The following is a 16,415-nucleotide window of genomic DNA, read 5'->3' on the forward strand; positions in this document are numbered from 1 at the left end:
CTCAAAGCCCCTGTAGACCTACCCTGTTGCCCCATTTCAGAGAAATTACAATAAGCTCCCTCTTCTCTTAGGCCACTAGAGATTCCTTATCAATCAGCCTCTTCCTTTGTTAACTTCTGAGAACATCTTAAAACCTAAGGCCATCCCCAGATAAGGAAATAATGGTTAGCTTTTTGCTTCGATATAACTATTGCTTAAGAACCCTCTCCTTCATGGTTCTTTGCTCCTTATAAGCATGACTCTCCCTCCATTCAACCTGCTCAATCTGGGACTTGAGTTCCCCTTACAGCAGCCCATTACAATAAATCTTCATATAAAATTTCCGTTTTATCTCATATCTGTTTTAGCCTCTTTCAGTTTCAGGGGAGCCGGCCCTGTTTTCAGGACCCTGGAACTGAACAGTTCTAGTCTTAGTATACATTCTCTCCTGACTCAGTTCCCCAATTGGCGGCCATGGAGTTGGGTAAAATCCTCTGGAGGTAAATACAATCTTTGGTTCTGTTTCTGGTTTAGACTTCTGGTGAGAGTGGGGAGGGAACTTCAGATATGATAGTGACCCCGCTTTCAGGGTGCTCCTGAGACATCAGTGGGCACATTTGTGTTTAGGACAATGGAAATAATACCTTCTGCTCTTCCTCCTTAGGCTGCCTTTTGAGCCATTTTTCAGGAAGATTTTAAAGATGGTATTGACTATGGAGTCAGACTGGCTAAGTCTAAATTGATCCTGTTCTGTCAAAAAGAGTGGCCAACTTTTGGTGTAGGCTGGCACTTGCAGGGATCTTTTAGCAGAGAGATGGTGACTTCTGTCTGGTGGATAAGTTACTGGGAGACTCTGGACATCCAGACCAGTTCCCTTCTATTGATATCTGGCTGGATCTGGTCCGCTAATCCCTACCTGGCTTAGAGCTTGTTCTTTGAAATGGGGAATTTGTATCCTTGTGCCACAAACTGCACCCTTGTCAAAGAAAAAGACTCAATCACCCCAATCTAAAAACAAAAATAAAACTTGTCCTGTTCTACAAAATCCCCTGGAGGATACTCCCAACCTTACCCTCCCTTGGGTCGCCTCTGCCTTGAGCTACCACTACCCTACCTGCATTGCCTCCATTGCCACTCCCTGATGCCTTAAGACTTGCTCCCTCCTCTATGGCCCCTCCCCCATACTAGGGGAAGCACTCATTATGGGGGGAGGAAAGGACTCCTGCGCTGGTCCATCCACATCAGCAATTCTTCTCCTCAGGGAAACTGTTAACCCCAAAGGCAGGACCCCTTTGCTAATCTATGTCCCCTTATCTATTAGTGACCTATGTAATTAATTGGAAGGCCCCAAATCCTCCCTTCTCAGAACCTCAAGCCCTAATTAGCTTTTAGAGTCTGTTTTCCACACTTATTGCCCACATGGGATGAATGCCAGCAGATCTTTACCACTCTCTTTAATACTGAGGAGTGTGATCAGATCAAATGGGAGGCCTGGAAAGCTGTTCTGGGCACACTGAGGATCAAAGGGGTCAGGTGGAAGGTTTATTCCCCTCAGTTTGCCGGCAATAGGATTCTCAATTCTCAACAGGACCGAACTTCTTTAGATATGTACCACCGATTTCTCCTCCTTGGTTAAAGCCGGTGTATACCAACTTGTCCTAAGTCTCTTTAGTCCCACAGAGCCCCCAGGAATCCCCCCGGTGCTTTCCTCAAGAAGCTCTAAGAAGGCATACTGTATCTGTACTCTCATAGACCCTGAGACCCCTATGCAAGGGCCCTGAACATTGAGTTCAGGCTGATCATCCAATCTGCCCCAGATATTAGAAAAAAATTGCAAGGAAGGATTTGAAGGCATGGTTATATCTCAGTTACTCAAGATAGCCCAGAAGGTTTTTCCATACTAGGCATACTCCTGATAAATAGGCAAGGAGGTGGCTAAAGTCCTTGTGGTGGCCCTAAGAGACTCCTTGCAAAAATCCAGGCCACCCTTGTGTAAGGACTACTGCGTCTACTGCAAAGAGACTGGCTATTATTCCCCAGAATTCCCCAGAAGAGAAAGGGGAAGGAGCTCTGACTCAAATCACCCCCAAATATTTTCTCTTGAGGATTGAAGGGCCCTGGGTAAAACTTAAAGTTGAGGATTATCCTGTGGATTTCCTAGTTAATATGGGTGCTCCTTATTCAGTCTTCAAGAAACCTTTGAATCACCTCTCATCCAAAGTCTCTCCTATCCACGGAGCTACAGGCAACCCTGCCATGTATCCTTGGACGTATGAACACCTGGTGTTTTTGGGTTCTAGTACCATCATCCATTCCTTCCTGGTCATGCTGGAATGCCCTTATCCCCTTCTAGGCAGAGATCTTCTCCATAAGCTCCAAGCCATCATTTGCTACCCTAGGTATTCCCCCTCATTCATTCCCTGTAATGGTTACTCTTCCTCTGGTCTCCAGATATGTCTTGACTGATTCTCATGCTATGCTTTTCTCCTCAGTCTCCCTATCTGACCACCTTTTTAACTGACTTCCTCTCCAACTGGGTAGAATCAAATCCTCCTGGACTGACCTCTCACCATCCCTCACAGTTGTACAGCTCCTGGCCACTGCTTCCCCTGTCTCTGTTAGACAATATCCTATGTCTGACCAGGCCAAGGAAGGGATCTTATTCCACATTAAGTGTCTCTGAGACGCCGGCATCCTAGTCACTTGTCAACTGGGAACACCCCTCTCCTCCATGTTTGCAAACCTGGCTGCCAGGATTTTAGGCCTGTTTAAGATCTACATGAAGTCAATTAGCACGTAGAGATTATTCACTCTACAACACCCAATTCATACACTCTCTTAAGCCTCTTGCCCTCTGACCATATCTTTTATACAGTTTTAGATCTGAAAGATTTTTTTTCCCCTCTATTCTTCTGTCCCTGAAGTCAACCCTTGTTTGCCTTTCAGTGGAATAGACCCTAATGACTGTTTCTTGAGCCAGTTTACCTGGACCTGATTTGCCTCAAAGGTTCAAGAACTCTCCCACTTTATTTGATGAGGCTCTTCACAAAGATTTATGACCTTTTTGCTCCTCTAACCCTGGTTGCTTGCTTGTTCAGTATGTTGATGAAATCCTGTTGACCTCATCTTCTTAATCTACCTGTCTCCTGGTCACCTGCTCATTCCTGTCTCTTGCAATCCCTAGGATACTGGTTATACAGCAAAAAAAGCCCAGCTATGCTTATCATGAGTTACTTATCTAGAATATCTCCTAGAGATATTCTTTCCCTGGCCAGAATCAACTATTCTTGCTATTCCCACCCTGATTACTAAGAAACAAGTTAGGGAATTTTGGAGGACATTGGGCTATTGCAAATTGTGGATTCTAAGTTTTGCTGAAATCACTAAGTTACGGTGGACAGGGGAGAAAACATTAGGCATATACAAGACATATCTAGAGTATATTAAAGGTAATCTCAAAGGAAAAGGCAGCTGTGGGAGATGGAGAAAGGTTTCCTGAAGAATGGGGGATTCAGACTGAGTCTTGTAGGTTTTCTCTTGGTTTCTGCTTTATCATACATATGTCATCCACTTTCATACCTCTAACTTGTATGTAAATGACTAGTACATTTTAATTTCTAGCTCTGATATCTCTTTCCCCACAATCAGCTCTTTCCCTTCAGATTTCCCTATTCTTATCAATAGTACCACTGAATTCAATGCATGTTTGCTTCTCTAAACACTTATTTACTTAAAGGAAGATTATAATCTGTCAATTCTTCCAAGTGCATATCCAGCAATTTACAAACATTGTCATTTTCTAGTTAAAGCCAAATTTTCCTTGCAATACTTGTAACAGTCTGCATGTGAGAAGAACTTTCAAAATTACTATTTGTATAATTTGTACAATGTAGCAAAATGTGCTTCTATATACACAAGCAAATGTTGATTACAATAATTGTTACCATTTGCAGTGAATGTTTTTGATTGTATCTTTGAAGCTATAATTGTTCTATAAGTTACTTAAGGAAATTGAATAGATGCCTCTAATTTTAGCACTTGTTTCTTCAAAAGTTTTCCTAAAGTAGTAGATCTTAAGTTGCAATGACTCTAAGGATTGCAAAAGATGCTGTATTTAGTGGCAAAAAAAATATTTTTACATTCTCACTCAGTGAACCATGTGTAGTTGGGTGTCTTGGACATAATCTAAAATCAGTAATACTTGTAAAATACAATAACACTGTCCTTGTATTTTTAACAGCTGTACTAAAATAAAACTTCAAAAACTTTTAAAAAGTTTCAAAAACAGTTTTGTCATACTTGCTTTCTTATGTGGCCATGAAAGAACTGAGTTCAAGAATTTTTAAGGCCAACAAAACAAGCACTGGTTAAATTTGAAAACCTACTCTCTGGTACTTTCCAATAAAATCATTAGGTGGATCTAATACTTTACACCCACATTTACTATTTTCTTTCTGAGAAATATAAGTTCTAGAAGACATCTTTTCCCAGAATAAGTCTGTTTCATTAAAAATTTATTGGTCAATATAACTACCACCTTCAATTATTTTCTTAGAAACATCAGGATATTTAGCTTGTGTCCTTGACTGCACTAACCACTTGTTCAGGAATTTCAACATTTTGTTACTGAAGTGTTTCAAGTGAAAAAGAAAAAAAAAAAAAAAAAACACAATGCTTGCAATAAGATCTTAACTTTCCATTTCACTTCACATTTTCATTCACTGCCTTAAATAAACTTGAAGCTTTTGTCTGAATGACTGATCTGCTAAAAAACAAAACAAAACAAACAAAAAAAAAACAACGAAAAAACAAAACCCTGCATTTTTGATTGCCATATTTAATCCATATAGCTAAAATACATGCTATTTCTCTCACTGTAACACTATGTTCCTTGCAAATTGTTTGCATATCACAAAAAACTGATGAGATTTTGAATCTGAATGGCAGAAACTAGGCATGGACCCACATTTAACACCACATACTAAGATAAGATCAAAATGGATACAAGATTTAGGCATAAAGAATGAGATCATAAATAAATTAGAGGAACATGGGATGGTTTACCTCTCAGACTTGTGGAGAAGGAAGGAATTTGTGTCCAAAGGAGAACTAGAGATCATTATTGATCACAAAATAGAAAATTTTGATTACACCAAATTAAAAGTTTCTGCACAAACAAAACTAATCCAAACAAGATTAGAAGGGAAGTAACAAATTGGGAAGACATTTTTACAGTTAAAGGTTCTGATAAAGGCCTCATCTCCAAAATATACAGAGAATTGACTTTAATTTATAAGAAATCAAGCCATTCTCCAATTGATAAATGGTCAAAGGATATGAACAGACAATTTTCAGATGATGAAATTGAAACTATTTCCACTCATATGAAAGAGTGTTCCAAATCACTATTGATCAGAGAAATGCAAATTAAGACAACTCTGAGATATCATTACACATCTGTTAGATTGGCTAAGATGACAGGAACAAATAACGATGAATGTTGGAGGGGCTGTGGGAAAACTGGGACACTGATGTATTGTTGGTGGAGTTGTGAAAGAATCCAACCATTCTGGAGAGCAATTTGGAACTATGCCCAAAAAGTTATCAAAATGTGCATACCCTTTGACCCAGCAGTGCTACTACTGGGCTTACATCCCAAGGAAATACTAAAGAAGGGAAAGGGACCTGTATGTGCCAAAATGTTTGTGGCAACCTTTTTGTAGTGGCTAGAAACTGGAAAATGAATGGATGCCCATCAATTGAAGAATGGTTGGGTAAATTATGATATATGAATGTTATGGAATATTTTTGTTCTTTAAGAAATGACCAGCAGGAGGAATACAGAGAGGCTTGGAGAGACTTACATCAACTGATGCTGAGTGAAACGAGCAGAACTAGGAGATCATTATACACTTCAACAATGATACGGTATGAGGATGTATTCTGATGGAAGTGGATATCTTCAACATAGAGAAGAGCTAATCCAATTCCAATTGATCAATGATGGACAGAATCAGCTACACCCAGAGAAGGAACACTGGGAAATGAGTGTAAACTGTGAGCTTTTTTTTTGTTTGTTTTTCTTCCCAGATTATTTTTATCCTCCGAATACAATTCTTCCTTTGCAACAACAACAATAAAATTCGGTTCTGCACATATATATTGTACCAAGCATATACTATAAGATATTTAATATGTATGGGAATGGCTGCCATCTAGGGGAGGGGGTGGAGGGAAAGGGGGAAAAATTCGGAACAGAAGGGAGTACAAGGGATAATGTTGTAAAAAACATTACCTGTGCATATGTACTGTCAAAAAAAGTTATAATTATAAAAATTAATAATAATAAAGAGATTTTGAATTTGAAAAAAAAATCTATTTTATTTTTTCCCAATTACATTTAAAAAATTTTAATTTGTTTTTTAAAAAAATATTGAGTTCCAAATTCTATCCTTTCTTATTTAAAAAATGCCTGCATGTTTAATAATATTCCATGTTATATATTCCAACATTTCATCCTATTTTAGTGTTATAATATGTGATAATAAACAAATGCAGCCTGATGACATAGCAACATATTAAAACCCTCAACTAATTCACATATTTCATTAATTGAATTTTGCCTTATATTAAATGTGTTCTGATATCATTTTATAATTTACACTAAATCTAATTTTGCATTATTTGAAACATATTAATTACAACTCAGTTATATCTTGTTCCAATATGTCAGTAAACCTGGCTTTGATTCCTGGAAAAAATTCTAGAATATATTATTTAAGAAATGGTATGTGAGCAGCTAGTTAAGAAAATTACTATTAGCATGGCTACAGGAAATATTTTAAAAGCTCATACCAGACTAATTTCACTTTCTTTTGTACCAAGTTACCAGACTACTGGGGAAAACTAGCTGGTGCAAGTGCTCAGAGTATTGGCCCTGGAGTCAGCAGGACCTGAGTTCAAATCACTTAACCTTGTTTGCCTTAGTTTCCTCATTTAGAAAATGATTTGGAGAAGGAAATGATACTCCAATATCTTTGTAAAGAAAACTCCGAATGGGGTCATAAAGTATTGGATGTGACTGGAAAATGATTGAATTTAAAGTCCCATATTGGTTAATTGTGACATGGCAGCCAAAGATACTTGTTTGATCTCTATCTGGCTGCATTGTAAGGTTACATATCCAAAACAAGGAACTTTTTTTATAGTCCCTTTCATAGGATTGTATTTTTAAACCATGAGAAACTTTTAAAAAAGTCATCTATTTTTATTTCTTCTTTTTAAAGATAAAGAAATGAGCTTCAGAAAAGTTAAAATACTTATTCAATGCTGTGTGGACCTCTAGAGAGATTTTTGACAAAGCTGAGATTGAATGCTGGTCCTCTGACTTCAAATCAAGTTCTTTCTACCTTACCATCTACCTCAATGAACTTTTCAGTGACAAAGAGAATACTTTTCAAATACCTTCCAAAAGTCTTCCATTGTGGAGAGTGTCTTGAAATTCGTTTTCTCCATTTTAGACACAGGTGTTTCTAAAAAAAGCTGTGACATCACCCTTGTGTAGTAGTACATGCTGGAGCTCACCATCCCGTAGGTCACTGCAAGACACAAAGGAAATGGTATTATAAATAAACAAGCAAATACTATCCAATCATCCAGATTAATTATCTACCTTGTGGTATTCTGAAAAATTTTCACTCCATATTTTGGGACCACTTATGGTTATAGGAAATATTAATTTCCTGGCTGGCAGAAAAAAAGATAATGAATACATGGCTTGCTTGTTGATGTGACCACCCTCAAAGTCACTTACAATCATCTCTAGCAGTTGTTCCACAAGCACATGACTTGTTTCCCTAATGAGAATGTTAAGTTTCCCAAGGACAAGGTTCATGCTTTATACATTATACATTCAAACCTATCTAGAAGCCAAAGGCATAGGTATATGTATATATACTTTTTTCCCTTGAGGCAATTGTGGTTAAGTGACTTGCCCAGGGTCATACAGCTAGGAAGTGTTAAGTGTCTGAGATCACATTTGAACTCAGGTCCTCCTGACTTCAGGGCTGGTGCTCTATCTATTGTGCCTGTGTATATACTTTTGACATAAATAACATCTCTTTGGATAGAATTTTAAGTGCTTTGAGGACAACTTTTCCGTCTTGCTTTCTAATCTTTCTATCATCAGCATTTAGTGCCTGCCACATAATAGGGGCTCAATAACTCATAAAGCCAAAGAATTGAAGTAGAAGTTGAAGGGACTTTAAAAGGCATTTTTGTCCAATTTTATTATTAAAAATAAAAATTTTATTTTTCAAATGAGGAAACTTAGATCCAAAAAAGTAAGTTATTTGTCCAAGGTCACACAGGTAGTAAGTATTAAGACTTAGGTTTTTGAACCTAGATGTTGACTCCATATCTAGTGCAGCTATATTATGCTGGTGGTTTAGATGATAGCTCAGTCTGATTTTAGAATCTTTTTAAAAGAGGTATTCATGACTTTTTTATTAAAAAATGTATGATTTAGTTACTTAAAGAATTCAATGTACTGTCAAACGTATAAAGAAAGTATACAGAGAAAGGTCACTACAGCACACATATGGCAGGTAATGACACAGGGGGCTGATGGACCTACTTTTACCAACTACTTAATGACCATATAAGACAAGGAATATTCAGAATCAGTATAAAAACAAGACTTTAACAAACAGAAGGAGGCACTTGACCATTTCTCATTTCTATTTTCTCAAAGAGACAAACATTTTAAAGTTATAATTTGGTAAAGCAAATCCAGCAAATTGTTGATAATTCCTGTCTTGGCTCTGAAGAGAGCCCGTGTTTAAAGAAGTGGCTAGTCAGGCTCTGAATGGCTTTGAGATGTGAAACTACTACTCTAGGACTCATATCTTAAATGAGAAGTTATCTCAACCTAGTTCTTAACTAACATAATGTTAGTTGTTACAATAATATCTTGCATTCAATGAACAATATTTGAAGATGATCAAAAAAGGTCAGAGTGTTGAAAAATAGGAAAGACCCCAAAATAAGGAAGGAAGAGAAGAAAAGATGCAATCTAGAAGGGAAAAAAGGATTTGAAATAGAAGAAAGGAATTATCAAACTTAGAATACATCTAGATTCTATGAAAAAAAAAATTCCACTAAACAGGCAATTTCGACTACAAAAAAGAAGTCTCTGAAAATTCTTCCCTCTACAACTCACCTTATTGGGCTCTATTGTCCATAATAAAGGAGAATATTCAGACAAATAAACCCTCACTTATAAGAATGCCAATTTGCAGATGAACCTTCAGCTGCTCTTTAGTGGAGTGAAAGGAAGAAAACATGCATTTATTAAGCACCTATTTTGTGCCATCCACTGTGCCCAAATACTTTACAAATTATATCATTTGATCTTCCCAATGACCCTGAGAGGCAGATGGTATTATCACCATCATTTCACAAGTGAGTAAACTGAACAGGCAAAGGTTAAATGACTTGCTTAGAGTAACACATCTACTAAGTATCTGAACTTATGTAAAAAGTAACCATCCAAGAAGAAAAAGAATATACTTCTGAGACTAAATAATGTTACATTTCATATATAAATTTTATATTATGATCTGCTATTGATATGGGAAATAATTTGAGAAACTTTTCCAATTGTGGATATGGATTTTGGCCCCTCTGCTTCTTAGGCTGAAAAGAAATTGATAAAAGGAAAGATCCTGAGATGATTATGTCCATTTCCTATTGAAGTTTAACCAATATAAAGCAGCTGCCATAATGAACAGGCTTAAAAAAACCAGAAAACACATTAGTTAGCAAATCCAGATTCTTTTTGTTAAACTGAGAAACACAGCAGCCAAAGGTAATAAAAATTTATATCTTAATTCCATTTGCAAATTATTAAAGTGAAGAATGGAAGAATATTATAACCACTATTGCCTCACAAAACATTGAAAATGAGTTTGCAGAAAACTTGCCAAATCATCCAAGAGCATTCACAGATGGAACTAGAAGGGGAAAAAATAGATGGAAAGCTCAACTTAATTCAATAAAACAAATATTTTTAAGCCCTTAAAATGTGGTAAGACACTAGGATACAAAAACAAAAAAATTAAATTGACCATCTTCAAAGACACATTTTCTTGGAGGTGGGGGTGGAGAGGGAGGAGAATGATGTGGAAAAGCTAAGACAAAATAAATCCAGAGGAGAGACATAAGTGGAGAAATAATAATTGCTCAGGGGTAAATAGAGCCAATATAACACAAAAGACCAAATGACTGAAATTAATTTACTTATTCAGTGAAATCACAATAGAACTACTAAAAGATTTAAAGTTGAAAAAATAATAAAATTCATCTGGAGAACAAAAGGTCAAGAATCTCAAAGGAAATAATGAAAAGGAGTGGTAAGGAAGGGAACTTAGCAGCACTACAGCCATGGTACAAAGAAATAATTATTAAAACAATTTGGTACTGGTTTTTAAAAATACGTTGGATACACAATGTGCAGAAGCAAGAGAATACATCAGCTTCATGAAAGAGAAACCCAAAGATACCAATTACTGAGGTAAGGACTTAATTACTTGACAAAAATGGCTGGAAATAATGAAAAGTGATCTGGCAAAAATTCGATATACATGTCACATCATATACCAAGATAAAATCCAAATGAATACATAACTTGACATTAAGGATGACACCATCAATAAATCAGAGGAACAAGAAATCTTTTTTAGAAGCAGTATCAGACAGGATAACAGTTTGTGACTAAAGTGATAGCAGGTGTCAGAAAATAAAAGACAATTTTGGTTATACAGAATTGAAAAAAATTTGCACAAAGATAATCTAGAAAAATTAGAAGGGAAATAGATGTTGGGGATACAAATCCTCGCAATATATTTTTTAAAAGTGTCTCATATCCAATATTCATAAGGAACTCATTCAAATAAAAGCCACTCACAACAGATAAATGATGAAAGGATATGAAGAAGTTACCACTAATCATATGAAAAAAAGTTCCAAATCACTAATAATTAGAGTAATTCAGATTAAAACAAGAGGTCCCATGAAAAAAAGAGAAAAATAACAAATGTTAGGAGAATTTCAGGAAAAAGAAACACAAGAATTCATTATTGGTGGGGATATGAATTAATTCATGCATTCTGGAAAGTAATCTGAAATTATGCATACTCTTCAATCCAATTATACTACAATTAAATGTATAGCCAAAAAGATCAAAGAAGGAGGAAAAGGACCCACATGTACCAGAATATTTATAATTGCTCTTTTTATAGAAATCCCAAAATGGAAACTAGGGATTTGCTAACTTAATGGAGACTCTCTGCATAAATTATCATTTATGAATAGAATAGAATATCACATCATAAGAAAAAACAAAATGGGTAATTTCAAAGGGAATTGGAAAAAGCAGTATGATCTGAAACAGTATCAGTACTAGTTTTAAAAAGTATACAAGGTGACAGTACTATGAAAAAACAACTTCAAAGACTTTAGAACGCTGATGAATATATTTATAATTATGAGTCCAGAGGACTTTAGATGAAACCAGCCCTTCACCATTTTTCTTTTTTGTTTTTATCACTAGGAACACTCTTTATTCTAGTGTTGCATATATATGTCCAACTTAAAAGAAACCATTTAGTCTTTTTCTGGATCTAAAAAATTAAGTACAAATAATATAACTTTTTGCTCTTTGTTAATACAGTAAGAGTTTAATTTTTGCTCCTTTTTAATAATATTAATAAAATTTTAATATAATTATCATGATCCAGTAAAGCAGAAGCACAAAGAGATATTACATGGTTGCTGTTACCTCATTGCTGTGCTTATTTAATAATTTTTAAAATGAAATAAAGTTGAATTTGTATACTGTACTATAAGTATAGTATAGTGCCTCAGTAAAATTTTCTTTGATACTCTTCCATTTCATCAGATTTTATACATATATCTACATACACACACACATTATACTATACTTGTTCAGTTGTTTCTGACCATGTGACTTCATGGACTTTTGCCCATGGGATTTTCTTGGCAAAGATACTGGAGTAATTTGCCATTTCCTTCTCCAGTGTGTCCCCATTTTACAGATGAGAAGCTAAGGCAAATAGGGATTAAGTGACTTGCCCCGAGTCTTAGCTAACAAGTGACTAAAACTGGATTTGAACTCAGATTTTTCTGACTAGAGTCTTGACTGGCACTTTATCTACTGAGCCATTCTAGCTACCAATCAACAATATTAAAAAAGGCATAATATAAATTGTCACATATAAATCAACAAGCACAAAAATAAAGTCATTTTATTGATATGGAAATTCTTTTCACCAATACAGATTGACAAGCTATCTATAAAAGGATGTCCTTGAGTTAACTGGCCTTGAGGGAGCTGGGTGGCTAAAGAACTGGCCCCTATACATACAGATACTATGTTAGAGAAATACCTTGAACTCTTATCTTGCTGAATTCAAGGTCACTCTTGTTCTGCTGTTTCAGCCATACAAGATATCACCCAGGAAACATACAGTAGGACTGAAAAAGGAGATGTTCAAGGACCCATTCATGGATTGAAGAAAGGAAATTCACTTGTATTTATTCATAAAGACTTCTTTGTTTTTTCTTTTGGATCATGGCTTTCAGGGAGTTCAATAATTCTTAAAAGATCTCTCCTCAATCTAATTTTCAGGTCAGTTGTTTTTCCAATAAGATATTTCACATTTTCTTCTATTTTTTTCATTCTTGATTTTGTTGGCTTAATTCTTGATGTTTCACAGAGTTATTATCTTCCACTTGCCCAATTCTAATTTTTAAGGATTTATTTTCTGCAGTTAGCTTTTGTTCTTCCTTTTCCATTTGGCCAATTTCTGCTTCTTAATAAGTTGTTTTCTTCATTGAATTTTTATACATATTTTCCCACTGTTTGTACTTCCCTTATCAAGCTGATGACTTTTTGATTCTCTTGTATAACTCTCATTCCCATCTACCCCCCCACAAGTTTTCTTCTCTCTTATTAGATTTTTTAAATTCTCAAGCTCTAGTTGGTTTTTTTGTTTTGTTTTGTTTTGTTTTGTGGGTTTTTTTTATCCTTGAGACCAATTTATATTTCTCTTAGAGGCTTCACTTTCATAATATTGTTGTCTTCCTCTAAATTTGTGTTTTGATCTTCTCTGCTACCATAGTAGTCTTCTATGGTCAGGATTTTTCTTTATTTTTTGCTCATTTTCTAGCTTATTTCATGACTTTTAAAAGTGAGCTCTGTCCCTGAGATACAGGGGGTACTGTCACAAGCTTCTTGAATGGGGTGCCAGAGCCTGACCACTGGTCTCTTGCACCAGGATCTCTCAACCTCGCTTCTCATCTGCTGCACTGGAAGTTCTACAGCTGGCCCAGTGGTCTGCTATGATGGAGCTACAAAGCCTTAGCTACTGATCTGTGCTAGGTGAGGGGCCTTCTGCTGGTTCACCTGCACTAAGCTCCTCTTTTATCCAGAGAAACCTTTCCTATAATCCTATTAAATTATCTTGAGCTGGAAAATTATTTCTGCTACTCACATAATTAATTTTAAGGCATGGTTTAAAGTTATTTGGAGAGAAATCTGGGAGAATTCAGGCAAGTTCCTGCCTCTTCCCCTCCATCATGACTTGGATATCAAATTCAAACTTTCTAATCTAGTTCTTCTTACAAATTGAGACCATGGAGATAAATCTGAGGTATTCTATACAAAAAACAAGGAGAACCTAACTGAAGTCATACTGCTCAAACCCAGTGTCCATGCTGCATCAAAATAGTGCTCTGGCCAACTGAATTGGCCACATTTATGGCTATTTACATAATGCAGTAAAAGCTAAAAAGTCCAGTATAACTCAAGACCAACTTTTACAAAAGTAACTTTTCTATGGAACTATATGTGAATACTAAAGAAAAGAATTATATATATATATATATATATATATATATATATATATATATATATATATATATAATAGTATAAATTATACTATTAAATGAAAGGATACTAAAAGTATATGTTAAAAAACCATAGTAGAAAAAGTAAAGCATAACTTAGCCAAAATTTTGAGCTTCTGAAATTTAAAAAATGTAACATTTAAAAATGCATTTTAAAATAATCCCAAACAGATACATTCATAATGAGATATATGACTTTGGTTAAGCCATTAATCTCATTGAACTTCAGTTTTTCTTTTTTTTTTAATTTTATTTTTAAGGTATTTTTTAAGATTTTCAATTTTATAACTTCACCAAAAAGAAATTGAAAAGAAGGAAATTTTAAGTGGATAACACTTTTTATGTCCATATTCTAAGGCATACATCCTTTTGCTTGAAAACTGTCTAATGGGAATTTTAATCTGGTTGTTCAGCTGAGTGATCTGTACGAAAAGGGCTGCCACAAACATTTTCATGCATAGGGGTCCCTTTCCCTTCTTTAAGATCTCTTTGGGATATAATCCCAGTAGAAAGACTGCTGGATAACCAAATATGTATTGTTAACTTGAATACCTAAAAGTAAGCTAAGACTTTTATGTATGCTTGAGGGATTCTGAACATGATTTATACCCAAAGCTATCTGGAAGAAATTGTAGATTGAGCAAAATGGATCAAAGAGAAATGACTTTTTGAAAGGTCCCCAAACTGGACAGGTACAGGATTGACCAGATATTTTTAGGGTAAGAAAAAGCTATGATTATCTCTATGATTGTCATTGGACACTGCTAGAATGCACTTCAAAATGTTGTACCATGCCATATCCATACTAACACTGTTTCCCTGCAGTTCACCAACAGTGATTTTTTTTTGAAGGAAAGCATTTTTGCCATTAAAGCGGATATAAAGTGATATCTTATGATTATCTTGATCTAAATATCTATGCCTATTAAATAGTTTGTACATATTTTTAATGTGGTTACTGTGTTTCCTTATTCAAAAATTATCTGTTTGTATTTTTTGGCCATTTCGCCAATGGAGTGTGAATATCTTCAAGATATTAAGATCACAATCTAAGAAAGAAAGGAAACTTTAAAAGATGCTCTAGTACAACCTTTGTTATTTTATAACTGAGGAAACAGAAGGCTGGGGAGGCTGAATCACCTACCTAAAGTCACACAGGGAGTCAATTCAAAAGTGAGATTTGAATCCAAGATCTCAGAATTCAGTACTAGGATCCCTTCTACTTTCTCTAAGTGCCTATTTTGTTCTTTGTTGTTCAGTAATTTTTTCAGTCATGCCTTACTCTTCATGACCCCTTTTGGAATTTCTTGGTAAAGATATTGGGGTTACTTGTCATTTCCTTCTCCAGCTCATTTGACAGATGAGGAAATGGAGGCAAACAGGATTAAATAACTTGCTCAGGGACACAATAATAATAATAAATTATTAACTTACTAATAAATACCTGAGGCAGAATTTGAGCTCAAGTTCTTTTCTCCAAGCCTATCACACCTCAGAGCTATCCTGCCTAAATTTTTTTTATTAGAAAAAAGGTTTAATATAAGATTTCATTTTACAGTGTATGTTTTTCTGATTATTTGCTGTATTGCTATTAATTAAATTTATAACTGCCAAACTAAATAAATTATTTGTGCTTTAAGTTATGTTTACAATAATTCTTTTTAGTTTTTCTTTTTGTTCAGTTCTGTGATTTAATCTGTGAGGAAATTCTCTCCATGGAGGCAAATGGGCAACTCTTGTATAACTTAAGAGTTTTAGAGATATATTTGGGGTACCATTAAGTCACTTGCCAGTAATCACACAGCTAGTATAAATGGGAATCAGAATTTAAAAACTAGGTTATTATAGCTCATGGCTGGATCATACCAATCTACTTCTTATAGTAGCTAATAAAAATTTTTATCTCTGCAGGTTTTATAAAGACTACAATTATCATTATGGCAGGCTTACTTGATTTAATTAGCATGCACTAGTCAATCAGAAAAAGCCAAAATATTACTTAATGTTTAATAATGACCAGTCCCTGAATAAATTTTGAATCATAGTGAAAAAAATGACTAATTAGAAAGCACTTTTACTCTGACCCTTTGAGTGCAAGCATATACTTTTTTAACCATGCTTTTGAGGGAGCATATAAACTTTTTTAATGGAAAGAAGTGGTCTACTTACAGATACACAGAACCACAAGAAAGAAGAAGTAGGTAACCAATTCTCGCAAAACACTTTTTAGATATTTTTCTCGGCTTGTATTACTTTCTTCCATCAGTCTTGTTCCCCAGAGACCTTAAATATTAAAAAAGGAAAGAAAAAAATAATGTCAATTTGTTTCATTCACATTTTGAAAATAACATATTTGACAAAGGAAAAAAAAAACCTAGAAAATCTTAAAACTACCATTAATGTCATTAACTATTTTTCATTACAAAATCTGCTAAAAATTATATAAC

At 35.0% G+C, this 16,415-nt stretch overlaps 1 protein-coding gene across 1 annotated transcript in view; it reads right to left on the bottom strand.

Moving 5' to 3' along the window:
* The window catches only part of PKD2 (polycystin 2, transient receptor potential cation channel), a 72,379-nt gene that overhangs the window by 39,062 nt on the left and 16,902 nt on the right, over positions 1-16,415 (bottom strand). The window contains 2 exon segments of the mRNA XM_074275406.1: positions 7,444-7,577; positions 16,138-16,251. Of these exon segments, the coding sequence (XP_074131507.1) occupies positions 7,444-7,577; positions 16,138-16,251 (248 nt within the window).

Source organism: Sminthopsis crassicaudata, chromosome 6 (genome assembly GCF_048593235.1).
Source record: "Sminthopsis crassicaudata isolate SCR6 chromosome 6, ASM4859323v1, whole genome shotgun sequence".
Lineage (NCBI taxonomy): Eukaryota > Metazoa > Chordata > Mammalia > Dasyuromorphia > Dasyuridae > Sminthopsis > Sminthopsis crassicaudata.